This window comes from Pongo abelii, chromosome 12 (genome assembly GCF_028885655.2).
Source record: "Pongo abelii isolate AG06213 chromosome 12, NHGRI_mPonAbe1-v2.0_pri, whole genome shotgun sequence".
Taxonomy (NCBI): domain Eukaryota; kingdom Metazoa; phylum Chordata; class Mammalia; order Primates; family Hominidae; genus Pongo; species Pongo abelii.
In genome coordinates, this window is record NC_071997.2 from 92,866,193 (window position 1) to 92,883,576 (window position 17,384).

A 17,384-nucleotide genomic window follows, 5' to 3' on the forward strand; every position below is an offset into this window, starting at 1 on the left:
TCTATTCACTGACCTTTCTTTGAGTCCATAGATCCCTGAAGACCAAGCTCTTCCCTAGTTCCACTGATTCTCCCCTCTGGGTTCCACTGCTGTTCTCTAATCACTACCCAACCCACAGCAGGGAGGCCCCACACACGTTCCTTTTTCTGGGACTGTGACAGAGCCTAAGGCTTCCTCTTAGCACCAGTTGCCTCTAGGTCTGAGCATCACTTGGCTCAGCAGAAGCAAAAAGCTTAGAGTTGAGAGTGGAGGAGGGAGCCTCTTTCAGATTACCAGGTACCCAGAACCCATGATTTTCTTTTTTTGTTTGATTTAAATCTTTAGTTCAGATTTTTTTAGTATAAAGAAAGAGATATGGTTAATTTTTTTCCCAGACTGCCAGTGGTTTCACCAGAGTTTGTATTTAAATATAAATTTATATAATCACCTACACACTTGAAATGTTACCTTTGTTTTAATATAAACATGTTTTTGAGAAAAGTCAAAAGTAAATGATCAAAAATATCCAGAGATAATGCTTGATAAAACTTTTCCTTACTGTGAACTTGCCCTGGGCCTACAAAAAGTAAGAAATGTCTCTCTAAATGTGACCACTGGCAAAGGAGGTCTGTTAAAGTAGAGTTCTTTTGGAGGGAATGTGGTAGTGACCCACAGTCTAAGTGACCCCAGTATCCAACCTGATCCATTTCCTTCTTTGGAGCTTGGTACCCAGAGCAGTACACAGACAGCTCAGCCTTGGGTAGGCCAGTGCCACTAAAAATGAAATTTAAAAATGGGATGTTTGTTATTTATCATGTTTACTATAAACTGTTCTCCTTCCTACATATCATAACAAGGAAAATCAAGTTCTATACATCTTAATTGTTGTTGTAAGTATACAGAAATAACTTCTCTACCTCAGCCTGTGTCTACAAGTGTCATGGCAAGAAAAGTCCTACGGTAAAATAAAGCCATTTAAAGATACTTCAGGTCAGATTATGTCATTGAACACAAACCATGGGAGAGAAGGAGCACAGTGTGTGGCACATTTGAGATCCTAATAAAAATGGGTTCTCATACTATTAACAGTTTTCAACAAAATTTGCATTTAAATTTTTCCTTCTGCTCCTTACTGCCCCTTCATGGGGGATTTGTGTGATATTCTCTTTAAAATTTAGTACCAGGGGAAGGCTTCTGTCTCCTGAAGAACATTTTGTTTCTTTCCATTAGGTACCATATGGCTCTGACTGAAACCTGGCTGTCCACTGAGGACTCTGCTTCCTCTGTAGACATATCAAGTGGTGGATGTCTTTTCTCCCCTGTCTCGAGCACCACTGGGCCTGACAGTGGGGTACGTTCCTGCTTGCTCCTCCTTGCCCCTTCTAGACAATTGTTTTCTTCCGTCTGCCCAGAACCTCACAGTGCCTTTGAAGCACATGCCATCAGATCACCCCAGTCAGGGTTCTCTCCCTCTCATTCCTGTAAGAGTACAGGCCATTATCCCGTCGTGATTCTTTGGTCTCTGTAACCACTCAGTAACCTGGCTTTTCATTTCTTGGCTTCCCTATTCATCTGCTGTAGTCACATCCTAGACCTTGTCATACCCCGAAGGGTATCTCTTCCAAAAATCTTTTTTTTTCTCTCCAATACAATTTATTATTATCATTACATTTTAGCTTGCATTTACTAAGTGTCATGGAAATATTATACTCAAAGTAACAGAGCTCCAGAGAAAGACCATTAACTAAGAAAGAACAGTTTCGCTTTCTCAGCATGTCAACTTCTAGTTAGCCTGCTTGCCTCCGCACCACAGATGCTTGTCTTCTTGTGGTTGTTACCGTATAATTGTCAAGCCAAAGCTTGAATTTACATGTGGCATCGGCCTGGTATTGATAATTTATATTCAGGAATCTTGTTCTTAACTACCTCCTCTTTCCTGTTCACTTCCTCTGCTACCTGAACACAAATCTTTAACCCCACAGGGCCCTCCAGTCATTTGACCAGACCCCTGTTCCTTACCACCTGTGCTCATCCCTCCTTCACAGCTTGGATTTTAAAAAGTTCGATCATTATAGTCATTTCCTTGCCCATACTTTTAACTCTTTTTTTGTTTTTGTTTTTGTTTTTTGTTTTTTGTTTTTGTTGAGACAGAGTCTTGCTCTGTCACCAGGCTGGAGTGCAGGGGCGCGATCTCTGCTCACTGCAAGCTCTACCTCCCAGGTTCATGTCGTTCTCAAGCTCTCTTCCTTCTTATTTGACTTAAATAATAGAATCAGAAGAGAACTTCTGCATGTTCTCCTCACCAAGTCTACCAGCATACCAGAATCTATGCCCACATACTCTGCCTTATTGTCATTACAATAAGGGAGCTGTCCTTGTTCCACGCTAATACTTGTGTGCTGGATTCCATTCCCTCTTGTAGACTTAGGGATTTTTCATTCTACTGGGTCATCCCCATCAGCATGTACACCTGCTGAAATATCTTTCAACTTAAAAAAATAAAAACCCTCTCCTGAACCCATCTGTCCCTTCAGCCACCACCCCTTTAAAAAGTAATCTTTCCTCATGAAATATTGATTCCTCAAGTTTTAGGTTTCTTTTATAATACGTACTATGGTAGTCTTAATAATACCAAATTAATATTTCTGTCTGCAGGCTGGTGCATTTGTTTTAGATCCAATGTGTGGACTTGGAACAATACTTTTGGAAGCTGCTAAAGAATGGCCAGTAAGTTCTAAAGTTTGGTAAAGCAAGCAGTTTATCTCCTTTAATCAGTATATGTAGTATAATCACCAATTATTTACAGGTAGAGTGTCTATTTGGGGATTATTTTTAATTATATGAGTTATTATTCACTATACTCAAAATAGATTATGAAGGACTAATGAAATTGCTATGTTATTTCTTTAAATACTATGATAAATTTAGGAAAATATGAGAGAATTCTAATCATTAGTCATGACCTAGATTATGCTAATCCTCAAATTCTTTAGACATTTGTCGTTGTAAAATGTTAACAGATTTTTAAAATTTTAACAAAAACTTTACATTTTTTGCTATTATCATTTTAAAAGAATACATTAAATGTGTTTTGACCTAATTTAAAATCTACTAATTTCACTTCTGTCATTTGAGAAAATGCAAGTCGATTTTCTTAACTACATAAAATATGTAATAATTTTATTTATGCTTAAAATATTATTTATTTCCCCATAGGATGTGTATTATGTAGGTGCTGATGTCAGCGACTCACAGTTACTAGGTACTTGGGACAATCTGAAAGCTGCAGGCCTTGAGGATAAAATTGAATTACTTAAAGTCTCTGTTATAGGTAAGATACTAAAAATGCAAAACAATTGAGAAAATGAACAATGTAAATATATTTAGAATCATAATATAAAACAAGACTCACTATGTAAAGGTTGGTTTTACCCTTTAATATATCTGTGGGACTAATACTCAGTTTACTTCTAATAGTGTAACCTTTTTATTTTCAAAGTGTTCATAATTGAGAAGCAACAATTCTATAGTTTTCATAAGCATGTAAAGCACGACTTCTTAAAATGTGTTTGTTAAAAAAAGAAAAACAAAAAAAAGTGTTGCATCTGAACCATTTCTCATATCGGAACCAGTGATCATTTAATATAGCCATAAAGAAAGCAGTGTAATAATAATTTGAATTTCTTTTGAATAAATAATATGAAACGTTCTGAATTATCTTACCGTCTTGCCTCACGTTAGATAGGAGTAAGCTAACCACCCATCCCAATTTGCTAAACCAGGACTTTCAGTGCTAAAATCAGCAAAGTCTGGAGTAAACCAGGACAGTTGGTCACCCTGTGAGGTAGAGGGAAAAGAGTACCCTGTTTAATGAAGGGGAATCAGGAGTGACACACATGACTAGGAATCAAGTCTGCTGAGGCCAATCAAAATAATATTTTCCTGAGATCCATGGCGTTTAGACAGTTTTTAACAACTATTCCTTGTTTTTTTTCCTATTCCCCAAGTATATGTCTCTCCCTTAAATAATGAATGAATTTAATTCCCAGGTAGGAACATTGTATTCTGTTGACAGTGATAGGTAGTAGATAGGTCCCAATATCAAACCTATAATCAGGAGGAACAAAATATTGTTTAAAAAATTTTATTGTAGTAGAAAAGTAGTAAAGATGAATATCAACAGAAGAAAATACTAGGATAACTTGCATAAAAGCATAGTAAAGCATCCCCAAAGAAGAAATTGTCTTGTTGATTGAGATCTCATAGTTGTTTGCTGCCAGTGACTTTTATTTTTAAGCCTTTCTGCCAAGGTTTTTAATAGGACTCTGTGCAGGAGACACAAGTTTGTAGAGCAAACTAAGGGGTGACTAGACTGCAAGCTTTCATGATCCCTAATTTCTTTAAGAATGCCATTTCTTTGGAACCTTTAAGAAAACTGAAATTGCTTGTAAGTTGTTCTAGAGCAGTGAGTTTACAATCCCTTTACATTCTCCAAAGCACCTTGTAGGCATGAGGGAGGGAGTACTGAGTTGGCCATTGGACCTCTGTCGCACTCCCAGCTTCACTTTTATGTATTTTCACTTTAGGGGGCGTTTTCTAAAAGATTTCATTTAAAAAACAGTCAGAAGTGCTCCACTGTTTGTGTGTGTGTGCTTTTTAAAGGTTCTCTGTGGCACCAGGTAACTGCATAAATCTTAGTTTTTGAAAGGATTCCTCTTAGACTTTAGTGAGGGAAGGACAGAAACAAAGAGACTAGTTAAGAGACTGTTGCAACTCTAGTTATAATCCAGGTAAGAAATGACAGTGGCCTGGCCCAAGGTGGTATTCAAGGAGATGTCGAGAGAAGGTCAGATATACATCTGGCAGACAGAGCCAACAGAATTTGTTGTCAGATTGGATGTGGACTATGAGAGAGAGAACATTCTAAGCTTTCTGGCTTGAGCAGCCAGAGGATGGAGTTGTCATTACTGAGATGGGGAAGATGGATGGTGGATCGAGTTAGAGATTAGGACCTGTTAAATTTCACACGATTATTAGACTCTAAGTGAAGATGTCAAGTTAGTACCTCAGTATACAAATCTGGAGTTTAGAGGATCACCAGTATAGAGAATCACCAGTATAGAGAACATTTAGTTTCATGAGATCGCCTAGGGAATGAGTGTAAGTAGAGAAGGGAAAGGGAACTGAACCTTGGAGTACTCAGATGGTTGGACTTCTGGAAGGTGAGCATCTGGTAAAGGAACAGCCGGTGATATAAGAGAGTAAGAATCCGGGGAAGAAAGATAGGTAGCTGTGTCAGCTGCTTCTCATTGGTGGAGTACAATGAGGCCTGGTGACTGCAGAAGTCAAGGGCAGCTTCCCTGGAGGGGCTCTTGAGAGAATGGGAGGAGGTAACTTGAAGACAGCTAGTTTAGAGCATTCTCTTGAGCAGTTTGGCTAATGAGGAGAGCATAGAAATGGGACAGTAACTGAAAGAAAGGATATTGGGGATCAAGCAGGGGTTTTTTTGAACATAGAAGTTAGAATTTTTTTGTATATAGAATGTTTGATCTCGCTAAAGAGAAAGATCAAATGAAAAGGAGGAATTTGGCATGACGGAGGAGAGAGGAGAATCACTTGTCTGCCATATTCAGGCCCCTGAAAAAGGATGGGATCCAGTGCATGAGTGGTTGGGCATACACTTCTAGGAGCAGGGGAAGGCAGAGGGAGGAGAGTGAACCTTAGAACAGGTCACACCAAACCGGTAGTGGACATAAGTGCACTCTTCTCCGCTGTTGATACTGGAGATTATAATTTTTATTTCAATTTTTTAAACTCTACACATTTGATAGGTTTGCGTAAATTTACCTTTCTTTACTACTGAGATAAACTTTTTCATATTATATCATTTGTAAATGATTCTTCTGTGAATTGTTTTTAGGATAACTTTCTGGAGGAAAGAATAAAATATGTTTTAGGTTATTTCATCATCACAACCTCTTAGTATTAAGTTTCAGTCTAGGAGGAACTATATGTCTTGCTAATACAGGGTCCAATTTTAACTAATAATTAGCCGTTTATTGCACCCACTTCAGAGGTAGACATTCAGGCTAGATAAAAGCATTTATTTTCTTCATTAATTTGGTTTTTAAGAGCTCTAATTATAAATACAATTTAGAGTGTTGAGATCTATGAATCCCTTGTTTAAGGGATCTCATGCCTTTTTACTATAGGAATTAAGAACACTTACTGACTTTAAGAGTCACACCAAGTATAAATCCTAGCTCCACCATCGTTTTTTCACTGTATGGCCTTCAGCAGAAAAACTGTACCTCTCTTTATTTTCTCATCTGTAATATGAAGATTATAATACCACTCCATAAGGCTGTGATGAGGATTTATTACATAAACACACAGAGTACAGTGTCTAACACACAGCATGAATTAGTAAGACATCTGTAAGCACTGGTATGTTGGTATAGCTAGGAAGTTAGTAATAATCATTCCTATTATGACTTACATTTCTGCAGAATCACAATCATCAGCCTCTGTGTGCTTTAATGACTTTATTTTTTCTACCTTTTTAATAAGCATTCACTTTGTTTTATGAGCCTCAACTAATATAAAAAGAAATTATCTTAGCTGGGCACAGTGGCTTTATGCCTATAATCCCAGCACTTTGGAAGGCTGAGGCAGGCAGATCAGTTGAGCTCAAGAATTCGAGACCAGCCTGGCCAACATGGTGAAACCCTGTCTCTACTAAAAATACAAAAACAAAAAAAATTAGCCAGGCGTAGTGGCTGTAGTCCCACCTACTTGGGAGTGGGAGGCAGAAGAATCGCTTGAACCTAAGAGGTGAAGGTTGCAGTGACCCTAGATTGTGCCACTGCACTTCAGCCTGGGTGACATGGCAAGACTTAGTCTCAAAAAAAAAAAAAAAAATCTTTTAACATGAATAAATCATATGTTTTTATTCCTAAGTTTTAATCATTATGAAAATTTGGAATCAAATGAATATTATGTTACAAGTTTTCTTAGGAAATAGCAATTAGTCATTAGTTGGGCTTTTTTAAATCTGCAGATATATTTACATTCTCAGTATAAGATAGAAACTATAACATAAACAGATTTGAGCAAAAGAAACACATTTATGATTTAATTAAAATGGCAAAATTATAGGTAAAAGGAAATATTTTCTTTCCTTCCAGTTAGGCATTCTGTAGCCTGTCACACATCACTTAAGTGTATGTTTGTAACAAGATTATTGGCAACAGTTGTGCTTTGTTCTCAAGTGTTTCCACTCTTATAGTAAGATGGCATGCTTTTTTCAGGACACCCATAAGCACCGCATAATATGGTGTTTGCATTTTCTTTCATACTGGTTTGTTTTCTCCACTGCTGCCTGTCCTGCCTCTGCTGGCTTGACTTTGGTGTTCTAGCCAGGTGTCTTATGGCGCATGCCGTATTCTGCAAGATTCATGAAGCTGCCAGGCTGCCCATTTGGGAAATCAGAGGGAAATGTGGGAAGTGATGGGGTAGGTGTATATGAAATATGTGTAGAAAATAGGGATAAGTTCAACATAGAGAGTAGTTCACATGTTCTTGCTGCTAAAACTTTATCATTTATTATATGGTATAAGTCCTTTTTTATTGTTTGGTAACACTTCTATTTTGTAACAAACTCTTTCAGAAGCAATAAGGTTTTAAAAATGCATTTTTAGTGAAAAAGTAAGTACTGAGCTTCTATTTCTTAAGACAGCTGATGAACATATAACTTGAGTCAATATTTGTTGATATTTACAATCCTACTGTGAAGGCCATGGCGATATCACTGACCAAATGAAACAAGTCTGTTTATAGAGGGATCTAGCATTTATCTTAAAACTCTGTAGTTCTTAAGCAAATTTTTTTTGTTGTTTTTTGAGACAGTCTTGCCTTGTTGCCCAGGCTGGAGTGCAGTGGTGCAATCTCGGCTCACTGCAACCTCCACCTCCCAGGTTCAAGCAATTCTCCTGCCTCAGCAGGAGAATCCCAAGTAGCTGGGATTACAGGCACACACCATCACCCCCAGCTAATTTTTATATTTTTAGTAAAGACGGTTTCGCCATGTTGCCCAGGCTGATCGCGAACTCCTGAGCTCAGGCAATCCACCCGCTTTGGCCTAACAAATTTACAAGAAAAAAAAAACCCCATTAAAAAGTGAGCAAAAGACATGAGCAGATACTTCTCAAAAGAAGACATTCATGCGGCCAACTAACATACAAAGAAAAGCTCAACATCACTGAACATTAGAGAAATGCAAATCAAAACCACAATGGGATACCATCTCATGCCAGTCAGAATGGCGATTATTAAAAAGTCCAGAATCAACAGATGGTGGTGAGGTTGCGGATAAAAGGGAACGCCTTTACACTGTTGGTGGGAGTGTAAATGAGTTCAACCGTTGGGAAAACTGTGGTGATTCCTCAAAGATCCGGAGGCAGAAATACCATTTGACCCAGCAGTTCCATTACAGTGCATATATCCAAAGGAATATAAATCATTCTATTATAAAGATACATGCACACATATGTTCACTTGAGCACTATTCACGATAGCAAAGACATGGAATCAACCCAAATGCCCATCAATGATAGACTGGATAAAGAAAATGTAGTACATATATACCATAAAATACTATGCAAACATAAAAAGGAACGAGATAATGTCCTTTGTAGGGACACGGATGGTGCTTGAAGCTGTTATCCTCAGCAAACTAATGCAGGAACAGAAAACCAAACACTGCATGTTTTCACTTATAAGTGGGAGCTAAACGATGAGAACACATGGACACATGGTTGGGGGACAGCACACACAGGGGTCTGTCAGGGGGTGGCGGGAGGGGAGGGAGAGCATTAGGAAGAATAGCTAATGGATGCTGGGCTTATTACCAAGGTGGTGGGTTGATCTGTAGCAAACCACCACGGCACATTATGTAGCAAACCCATACATCCTGCACATGTACCCTGGAACTTAAAAGTTGAAGGAAAAAAAGTAAAAACTTACTAATTCTAGGAATGCTAGGCCCAAAGCCAACAATTTATCACATGCAACTGAAGAAAATGCATTTAAAATATCACTCTGTGAAGTATGACTTTCCTTTTAGATCAAATGGCTATTCTTCTAAGTTTATTTTGCTCATATTCAATTGTGAGTTTTGTTATGCACCTAAGCAAAATGAAGCTGGTACTGTTAATGTGCTGGCTTCATTAGCAGAAGACCTTTGCAGACAGTTAAACGTTGCCAGTTTTGTATCAATATCATCACATGATTTAGAAAGATAATCAGTTAAGTCAATTCCAGTAGTAGCTTTGTTTCTTTTTTACCCTAATTCTTGGAAATTTCATAGGGTTTTTTTCTGTCAGAGATGCAACTTCTCTGTGAATGCTACTATGAATTCAGTTCGGCATTGCCCACCTGTGTGCTTATGCATTACTTCGGTGGGCCACAACATCATGCTAAAAATTAATATTCTTACTAAAACCTATGGAGCAGAAATGCACTTGAAATTTAATGTTATACCCATATAATTCATAATTACCTCCAAACAGGCTGCAGTGTCCATTGAAACAGACGCTTGTCAAAATAATTGAATTTTTTTTTTTTTTTTAAGACAGAGACTTGCACTGTCACCCAGGCTAGAGTGCAGTGGTCTGATTATAGCTTACTGCAGCCTTGAACGAATCCTGGGCTCAAGCAGTCCTCCTATCTCAGCTTCCCAAGTAGCTAGGACTGTAGGAGGTACTCATCACCATGCCTGGCTAATTTTCTTTTTTAAAAAAATAGAGATGGGATCTCACTGTATTGCCCAGGTTGGTCTTAAGTGATTCTCCCAGCTCAGCCTCCCAGAGTGCTGGGATTACAGGTGTGAGCCACCCCATACCTGGCAATTTTTTTTTTTTTTTTTTTTTTGAGACAGACTCTCACCCTGTCACCAGGCTGGAGTGCAGTGGTGCGATTTCAGCTCACTGCAACCTCCGCCTCCTGGGTTCAAGCAATTCTCCCGCTTCAGCCTCCCGAGTAGCTGGGACTACAGGCGCATGCTACCACGCCCAGCTAATTTTTGCATGGGGTTTCACCATGTTGGCCAGGATGGTCTCGATCTCTTGACCTCATGATCCACCTGCCTTGGCCTCCCAAAGTGCTGGGATTACAGGCATGAGCCACCATACCCAGCCTTCTTTTTAAAATATACACAGAATAGATAAACTGCAAACTGTTTGTGATGAAGATGACCAAATGCAAAAAAATACTTCTGCATAGCAATACTTACTTTCTTTGCATGTCCATCAGTTGGATTTTAAAGTGTAAGCCTTCAAAGAATTACTCTGTAAATCAGCCAAAGTGTCCTAGGATGGTGCTATAAACTTTACGAAAAAAAAGTTGCCTAATTTTGATGGCATTTTATTCAGAATATACTGGAAATCTGTAATCAAAGGATTCAACAAATGAAGTGCCAAAATACATTAGCTTTTGAATTTTTTGGTGAATTACAGTTGTTAGAAACAAAGCTGGCAGCAGGAAGACATTGATCATCTTTCCCTAAAAACATGAAGAAATGAACAAATTATTGAAAGCTCAACAATGCACAAGACTTAATTATGAAATTCTGTAAATATTCTTTGGATATGGTATGGAAAGAATCTCCTGATGACTTTCCTTATTGTAATTGGATAAATTTGTAGTCTAGAATGGAATGGAATGGAATGAAATTGTGAAGGCCTTAATTTTGTGTCATCTAAATTTGGTAAAACAATTAAAAGAATAATAGAGATAATTTGAGTTTTGTATTGTGAACATATTTGTCAAAGGCACCGTCAATGGAGGGACTGAACTGGAGGGCTGAAATATTTACCCTTTCCATATGAAAAAATAGAACTGAAAGTATACTTCATTTACCAGAACTTGTTCAGATATTAGCACTGTCGGCAAATTATTTTTTCTCAAAAAAAAAAGTCTTTTATTAAACTTAAAAATTTCATTTTGCACAGATATGTTTTTAGGGCCACCATAATAAACCAATTTATTGGATAATAAATACTTCAAATATTTCAAAGCATATAATTTTCATATAAAATAACTAGCATAGTTATTTCTAGCATTCTCTTCTCAGAAATGTTCATTTGGACTATAAATTATATGGTGACCCAATCCAGATGCCAGACTACATTTTGCATGTTTAAGACTAATGTTTATGGACTTCTTAAGATGGCAGATCGAAATTTCATTGAAAGCTTTACGCCCTCTTTTACTTACTGAAATGAGAAAAAGAATAGTACTCATCAAAGAAAACAAATTCAGCAACCAAACAAGAGAAGGTCATAATTTAATGCAATAAACCTCAAAATATATTTTCGCCACGATAAAAAGAAAATGTTATAGAGCATTTGACAGTAGAATAGTGGTTATTTACAAGGTTCTGAGATGCTGTTTACAAAGTTACCAAAGCAAAGTGTAACCCAAAAATATTATGCCTAACCAAAACATCATCTTAAGGACAAACATTTTGAAATATGAAAAAGTTCAGACAACGTTTCACAACTGAGCCCTTTTGGGGAAAAGTATTTAATCCAGGCATTAAGAGATTAATCGGCTGAGAAATGGAGAAAATAAAGGCAAAATGATTAGTGATAAGGATGAAATTAACTGAAGAACTAAGTTTAAACAATTATAGGAATTACTGTTAGGAGACAGAATATGAATATTATAAACCTGGACAATAAACAGCAGAAAGAACAAGGAACAAAAATAGGAAGAAGGATATGTTCAATTTTACAAAAGTGCTCAATGAACCTGGTCTTTAGTTTAAATATATGCATGAAAAGACATCTTGAAGTCCCATAAATCCCTTTGGAAGAAAGTATCTTGGGGCCATAGTCCTGAGTTTTGGGAAATTTTTACCCATTTTTCTCCTGGAAGGAGGAAAAATAGGGCAGTTTTTTTTCTTCAAAACAACTGGTATTTTAAAACTAATTTTTTTTTCATGTTCTTGAATCATCCTGCAGAGATGTAAAAAAGAGATGATTTTTACTTGTTTTGAGCTATGTTTCTATTTCAGAATCTTAGCTCATTAGTTACAAGCAGATTTTTTGTTCACAAGCAGTATTCAAAGCATCTAATAATTTAAAAGATTTTACTGTACGTTGAATTGTATTGGTCAGGTGCTCATGGTTCTAGGAGTATCTGCATCTAAACCTATGGAGATGGGGACCACAGTCTGTTTTACAAAGACCTTTCAGTTGATTCTAATACGCACTAAGTTGTAGTTTCCAGATGGTATTGGTGCTACTGCTATGGGGACCACACTTTGAGAACCACTGCTAAAGGAAAGGAAAGTAGGAGAGAGGCCCACCTGGAAGTAGTTGCCCTACCTCAACCTTGGATGCCCAAGAATGAGGGAGAAGGGGATACTGTGTTCTGCAAAGCTTTTTTGAAGGATGGCGCACTGGTTTCCACCTGGCTGTCATCTCCCATTTACGTCAGAGAGGGACATTATAAATAATGACCACAAAGCACCTAACAGTTACTGAATGCTCACTTTGTGCCAAGCCCTGTTCTAAATGTCTTCCATATATTACCTTTTATTGACTTCTGAGGTACATAATCTTATTCCATTTTACAGATGAAGAAACTGAAGCAGTAATTTCCCAAAGTCCCATAGTTAGTGAGCAGCAGAGCCAAATGCAAGCTGTGTGACACCAAAGCTTATGCTCTCAACCACATCAAGAAAAGTTTTGATTATTTTATGCTCTATTGGAAGATGACACTGCTTAGTTCTGGAGATTTTTTTTAAAAATTATTCTCTTCCATCTATATGAAGTTTATGTATTCAACTTCTAAAATTATTTAAAGCAGTTTAGCATATTATATAATATAGAGCAGCAAAGTTCCCAATAAAAATGGAGACCCAGAAGAAAAAAAATCAGTGTTACTAAACCTGGACATAATAGGCAGCTAGTTCATATGTAGGTACTGTGCTTGTGTGTAGCGTAAGGCAAAAGAAAGACTTGGGATTAAATTCGAAAGTAAATTACTACATGCTTCCTCATAAATATTTGAGAACTATGGTTGCCTTCATTGTCTATTTATTGTCTTTAGTCATTTTGTAAATGGATATGTACTATATCAACACCCTAAAACCATGAGGTTAAAACATAACTTGGAAAAAAGGAATTCCTGTCTCAGCTTAAAATATTATTATCCTCTTTTTTTCGAACAATCTACTCTTCTTCTATTAACCCCACATAAGGGTTAGAACTAGGAGAGATCTAGCAAGTAGTCATTAGACTTTCCCAGATTACAAAGCACTTTTTGTTATTAAATTTCCTACCAACAGAAACTTTTGATATTTAGTGAAGATGATTTAAATTTCATTACATTTCTGCAAAATTAGGTACTATTCAAAATGAAAATTGGGACATCTGTCTTACGAGTATTTAACTGAATTTAGGAGATGGATGAGAAGTAAAATAAGTAAAAAGTGGAAAGTACATCTAGAAGATGTGGATGTTAGGGTAGAGTGTACTGTGTTACCTTCTGATAATGTAACTTCTGAGAAGAAAACATTAAGATGATAAAGCAATTTAGAATTAGACACAATAATTTTTAGTGATAATCATTGTGTTGATTATTGATTATGTACCCTTTTCTCTAGTCTTAGGACTTAATAGATATTCTTAACCTTCCAAGTTCTCTTTTAAAAATACAATGATAGCTATGGATCCTCTCCCTCAAAAACAAGTACAGTTTTAAAATGGGAAATGAAAGTTGTAGAATACAATTTTGTGGAAGATTTTTCTAAGCAACTTAGTGGAGCTAGCAGCTTTCTATACAAGCTATATATTTAGAGAATTGAGTTTCCTGGCTAATGTAAAATTCTGCTTAACTTACATTTTATTGTATCTGAAAAACCAATTTTCAACAAACAGAATACAATAACTGTATCATTTATCATTAGTGATTGTGAAAGCATTTTGGGATCTTTTAATTACTTTAAAACAATATTAGCAACCCTAAATTTTATCTGTTATGCAAAAATAATCCTGTGTACTTCAGTTTTCTCATATTTAGGTTGTAAATACTTGACCCTACTGTAATAGGATTCTCTGATTTCTATATTTCAGAATTGCCATTGCCTTCAGAAAGTGTTGATATTATTATTTCTGACATTCCATTTGGGAAAAAGTTTAAGTTAGGAAAAGACATCAAAAGCATTCTACAAGAAATGGAAAGGTAAGTTGTTGAATTTATTTTCATAATTTTTTTAGCTACTGGGCATTTAACCGAAATACATCATAGCTCCTCAGTTAAGGTCTGATTGCTTTTTAGCAATTTCCCAGAGTTTTTGTAGCTTAATTTTCTAAGGTTTTAAGTCAGAAGTTTATAATTGAAATAAATGTTATCCATATCATCTTACACTATAAATTTTATTCAGAAAAATATTGTCTATTATGTACTGAGATTTGAATGTATGAAATAGTGACCTATATTTCAGTCAGTGGTCTGAAGCAAAATTTTACATATTTGCTTCCATCCCTCACAAAAAAAAAAAAAACACCCTGCCTTCTCTGTGTTAATCCCCCACACTTAACAGATGAAAATCTGGGGCACAGAAAGATTAACTTTCTTATGATCACTCAGCTACTAAACAACAGAACACAATTCTGTTACATAAGGAATCTTCCATAACATAGAATGGGCAACACCTTTATTATTTATTGTTGTCTTTGTCCATTTTCTGTTGCTATGAAGGAATACTGGAGGCTGGACAATTTGTAAAGAAAAGAGGTTTACTTGGCTCATGATTCTGCAGTCTGTAAAAGAAGCACAGTGCCAGCATCTGCTTAGTTTGTGATGAGGGCCCCAGGCTGCTTCCAGTCATGGCAGAAGGCAAGCCCAGTGTGGAGAGATCACATGGCAGGAGAGGAAGCAAGAGGGAGAAGGGGGAGGTGCCAGGCTCTTTTTAACAACCAGCTTTCCCTGGAACTAATAGAGTGAGAACTCAATTATCACCCCTTACGGGGAGGGCATTAATCTGTTCATGAGATATCTACCCACATAATCCAAACACTTCCCATTAGGCCCCATCTCCAACACTGGGGATCAAATTTCAACATGAGGTATAGGGGGACAAATATCCAAACTTCCAAACTATAGCAGCTGTGAAATGAAAATGTGAAAGTATTCATCTTATGGTTTCTAATGACCTAAGGGAATATAATTCAATGGAAGCATTTCTTTGAGAGATTGAAACAATGAGGCATGGATATGCCTTTTTCTGGTGGTTTAAATTGGTAAAGAAGAGAACCTAGAATGCATAGTTATGAATGGACATGAATATAAGAGGTCAGTTGATATTAAATTATCTAGCTGGGCATTTGATAACATACATTTCGAGAGCCCGCTATGTAAATAATGGGTCACCAATTTAAAATATGAGCCATGTGTTTTAGATGGAGAAAAATCAGGGTCAAGGCTAACATTCTGTAAGGAAAATTAAATCTTGACACTTCGTCTAAGCTCAACTAAAAGTCATCTCACTGCATTTTGGGAGCTGAGTGTTCCATGCTTCTTTTGGGATTATCTTATTTCTAAGCAACTTTCCCTGCTACCCAATTGCCTGACTCTTGAAATATTACCTGAGACCTCTCCTTCTGGGCAACACCTATAATTCAGACATTTCCTGAACACCTGAACTCCCTGCTGCCCAATATCACATTCCCCTTGAGCAGATTTGGCAACCCTGACTTCATATAAAAATCATTTCAGGAGCTTTTAAAAAATACTGATCCCTGCTGTCCACCCCTCCCCACCAAGGCTCTAACTTAATTGATCTGGTGGAGGACTCAGGCATCGGTAGTTCTTAAACACTCCCAAGGTGATGCTGTTGTGCAGCCAGAGTTAATGACTACAGCCTTTGAACCTAACTGGATAATGTACATCTATACCTTTAACCAATTCATGGTGAGATACTAATGTGTGAGTAATGATTTAAATTTAACCTGGAAGCTTCCAGAGAGATAGTGGCTTACTCTAACTGAAAATCTAATGCTGCATATTATAGCACCTCTACAAGTCAGTGGAGGGCAGTATTATGAGTAGACAGTTCTTTCAGCCTAGTAAATTATACCAGCCTGACTTTCTCTAGGATGGGTTTGGTTTTTATTCCAGTGATTGATTGAAAATGAGACAGTAATAGATATGACAGCCCTCATATTGTCACATTGTGACATTTAAATACTTAAGAATCAGGAAAATGAATATTCATGACTTCCTGCAAAACTAAAGTGCCTTATTGGGACCAGTTTAAAGTGTATATATTTGGATATAAGAGACTTTTCCTTCTGTGACCAAGCTTCCTTGCCACCTGCCCCCAACCTTTATGTCTGACTTTTGTTTTTTTTTTTTTATGGTTTGAAGTTTTATACAGGCAGTGTGGCATAATATAGTGGTGAAGTATAGGCTTTGGAGCCAGACTACCTGAGTTGCAGTCTTGGCTCTATTACTTATTAGTTCTTCAGTCATAGGCATATTGCTTAACCATTTGCCTGTCTTTAATACCCACTTAATGGCATTGTTCTGAGTCAGTGGATTTAAAGCTCTTACAACAGTGCTGGCCACCTAGAACTTGCTCAGTATCTGTTATCACTTACCTGATTTTTTAGTGTAAACCACTTCAAATCCTTTTGGGAAGTATATGAGGATATATGTAAATATATCTGAGTACACATAATTTTTATCCCAATGGTTTACTGATAGTTTAAGGCCCTAGATAGAAATTGGAAGGGATAGGAAATTGTGTTCATGAAAATACAACAAACCTGTTCATAACAGTATTGTATGTACTACAGAGCTGGACTCTTCGAGAAAGGACATGCAATCAGAATTAAAGATTGTCAGATAAATGATTACTCTGGTGGCATGAGCTATGCATTCTCAGCTCAATTATTTCCTCCTTTAATGTATTAAAGGATTATGGGTACAGAGCATTGTCAGGAATTCAGAGAAGTACATTTGAGTTTCTCCTCAAATGTAACCATGCAAATACATGAGCAAAATTAAAAATTCACCTTGCACCGCTCGAAGGAAGAAGGCACTGTGTGCCAAAGAGGCTTGAGATGGTTTCAGGAAGAAGCAAGATTTCAGTGAAATTTGGAAGTGAAGACAGAATTGGAAAGGAGACCACATCATGTTTATACGTACAGATGTTTATTAAGTATTTCTTGAGTGAGTAGTACAGCAGGAGGTGTGTTCATGGAACAATGAGTACACCAGACTGCCTGGAGCAGAGGATTTATAGTAGGTGGTTAAGACTTAATGTGTTCCATGGACAAATAATTTAGGATTATTTGTACCATCTACTCCTAGTTTTTCAGGTTCACATATGA

General features: G+C 37.0%; 1 protein-coding gene across 20 annotated transcripts in view; it reads left to right on the forward strand.

The window, feature by feature from the left end:
• The window catches only part of THUMPD2 (THUMP domain containing 2), a 123,143-nt gene that overhangs the window by 20,577 nt on the left and 85,182 nt on the right, over window positions 1-17,384 (forward strand). For 19 of the 20 annotated variants that reach the window (XR_008522160.2, XR_008522162.2, XR_008522161.2 and 16 more), the window contains 3 exons: window positions 2,635-2,706; window positions 3,196-3,310; window positions 14,121-14,229. Coding sequence is in view for 16 of the 20 variants with exons in the window: in XM_054547624.2 (XP_054403599.1) it covers window positions 2,635-2,706; window positions 3,196-3,310; window positions 14,121-14,229 (296 nt within the window). In the remaining 4 variants the exon portion in view is untranslated. Of the gene's footprint in view, window positions 1-2,634; window positions 2,707-3,195; window positions 3,311-14,120; window positions 14,230-17,384 lie in introns of those variants that run through there. The other variant, XM_024242769.3, reaches the window with a different exon arrangement.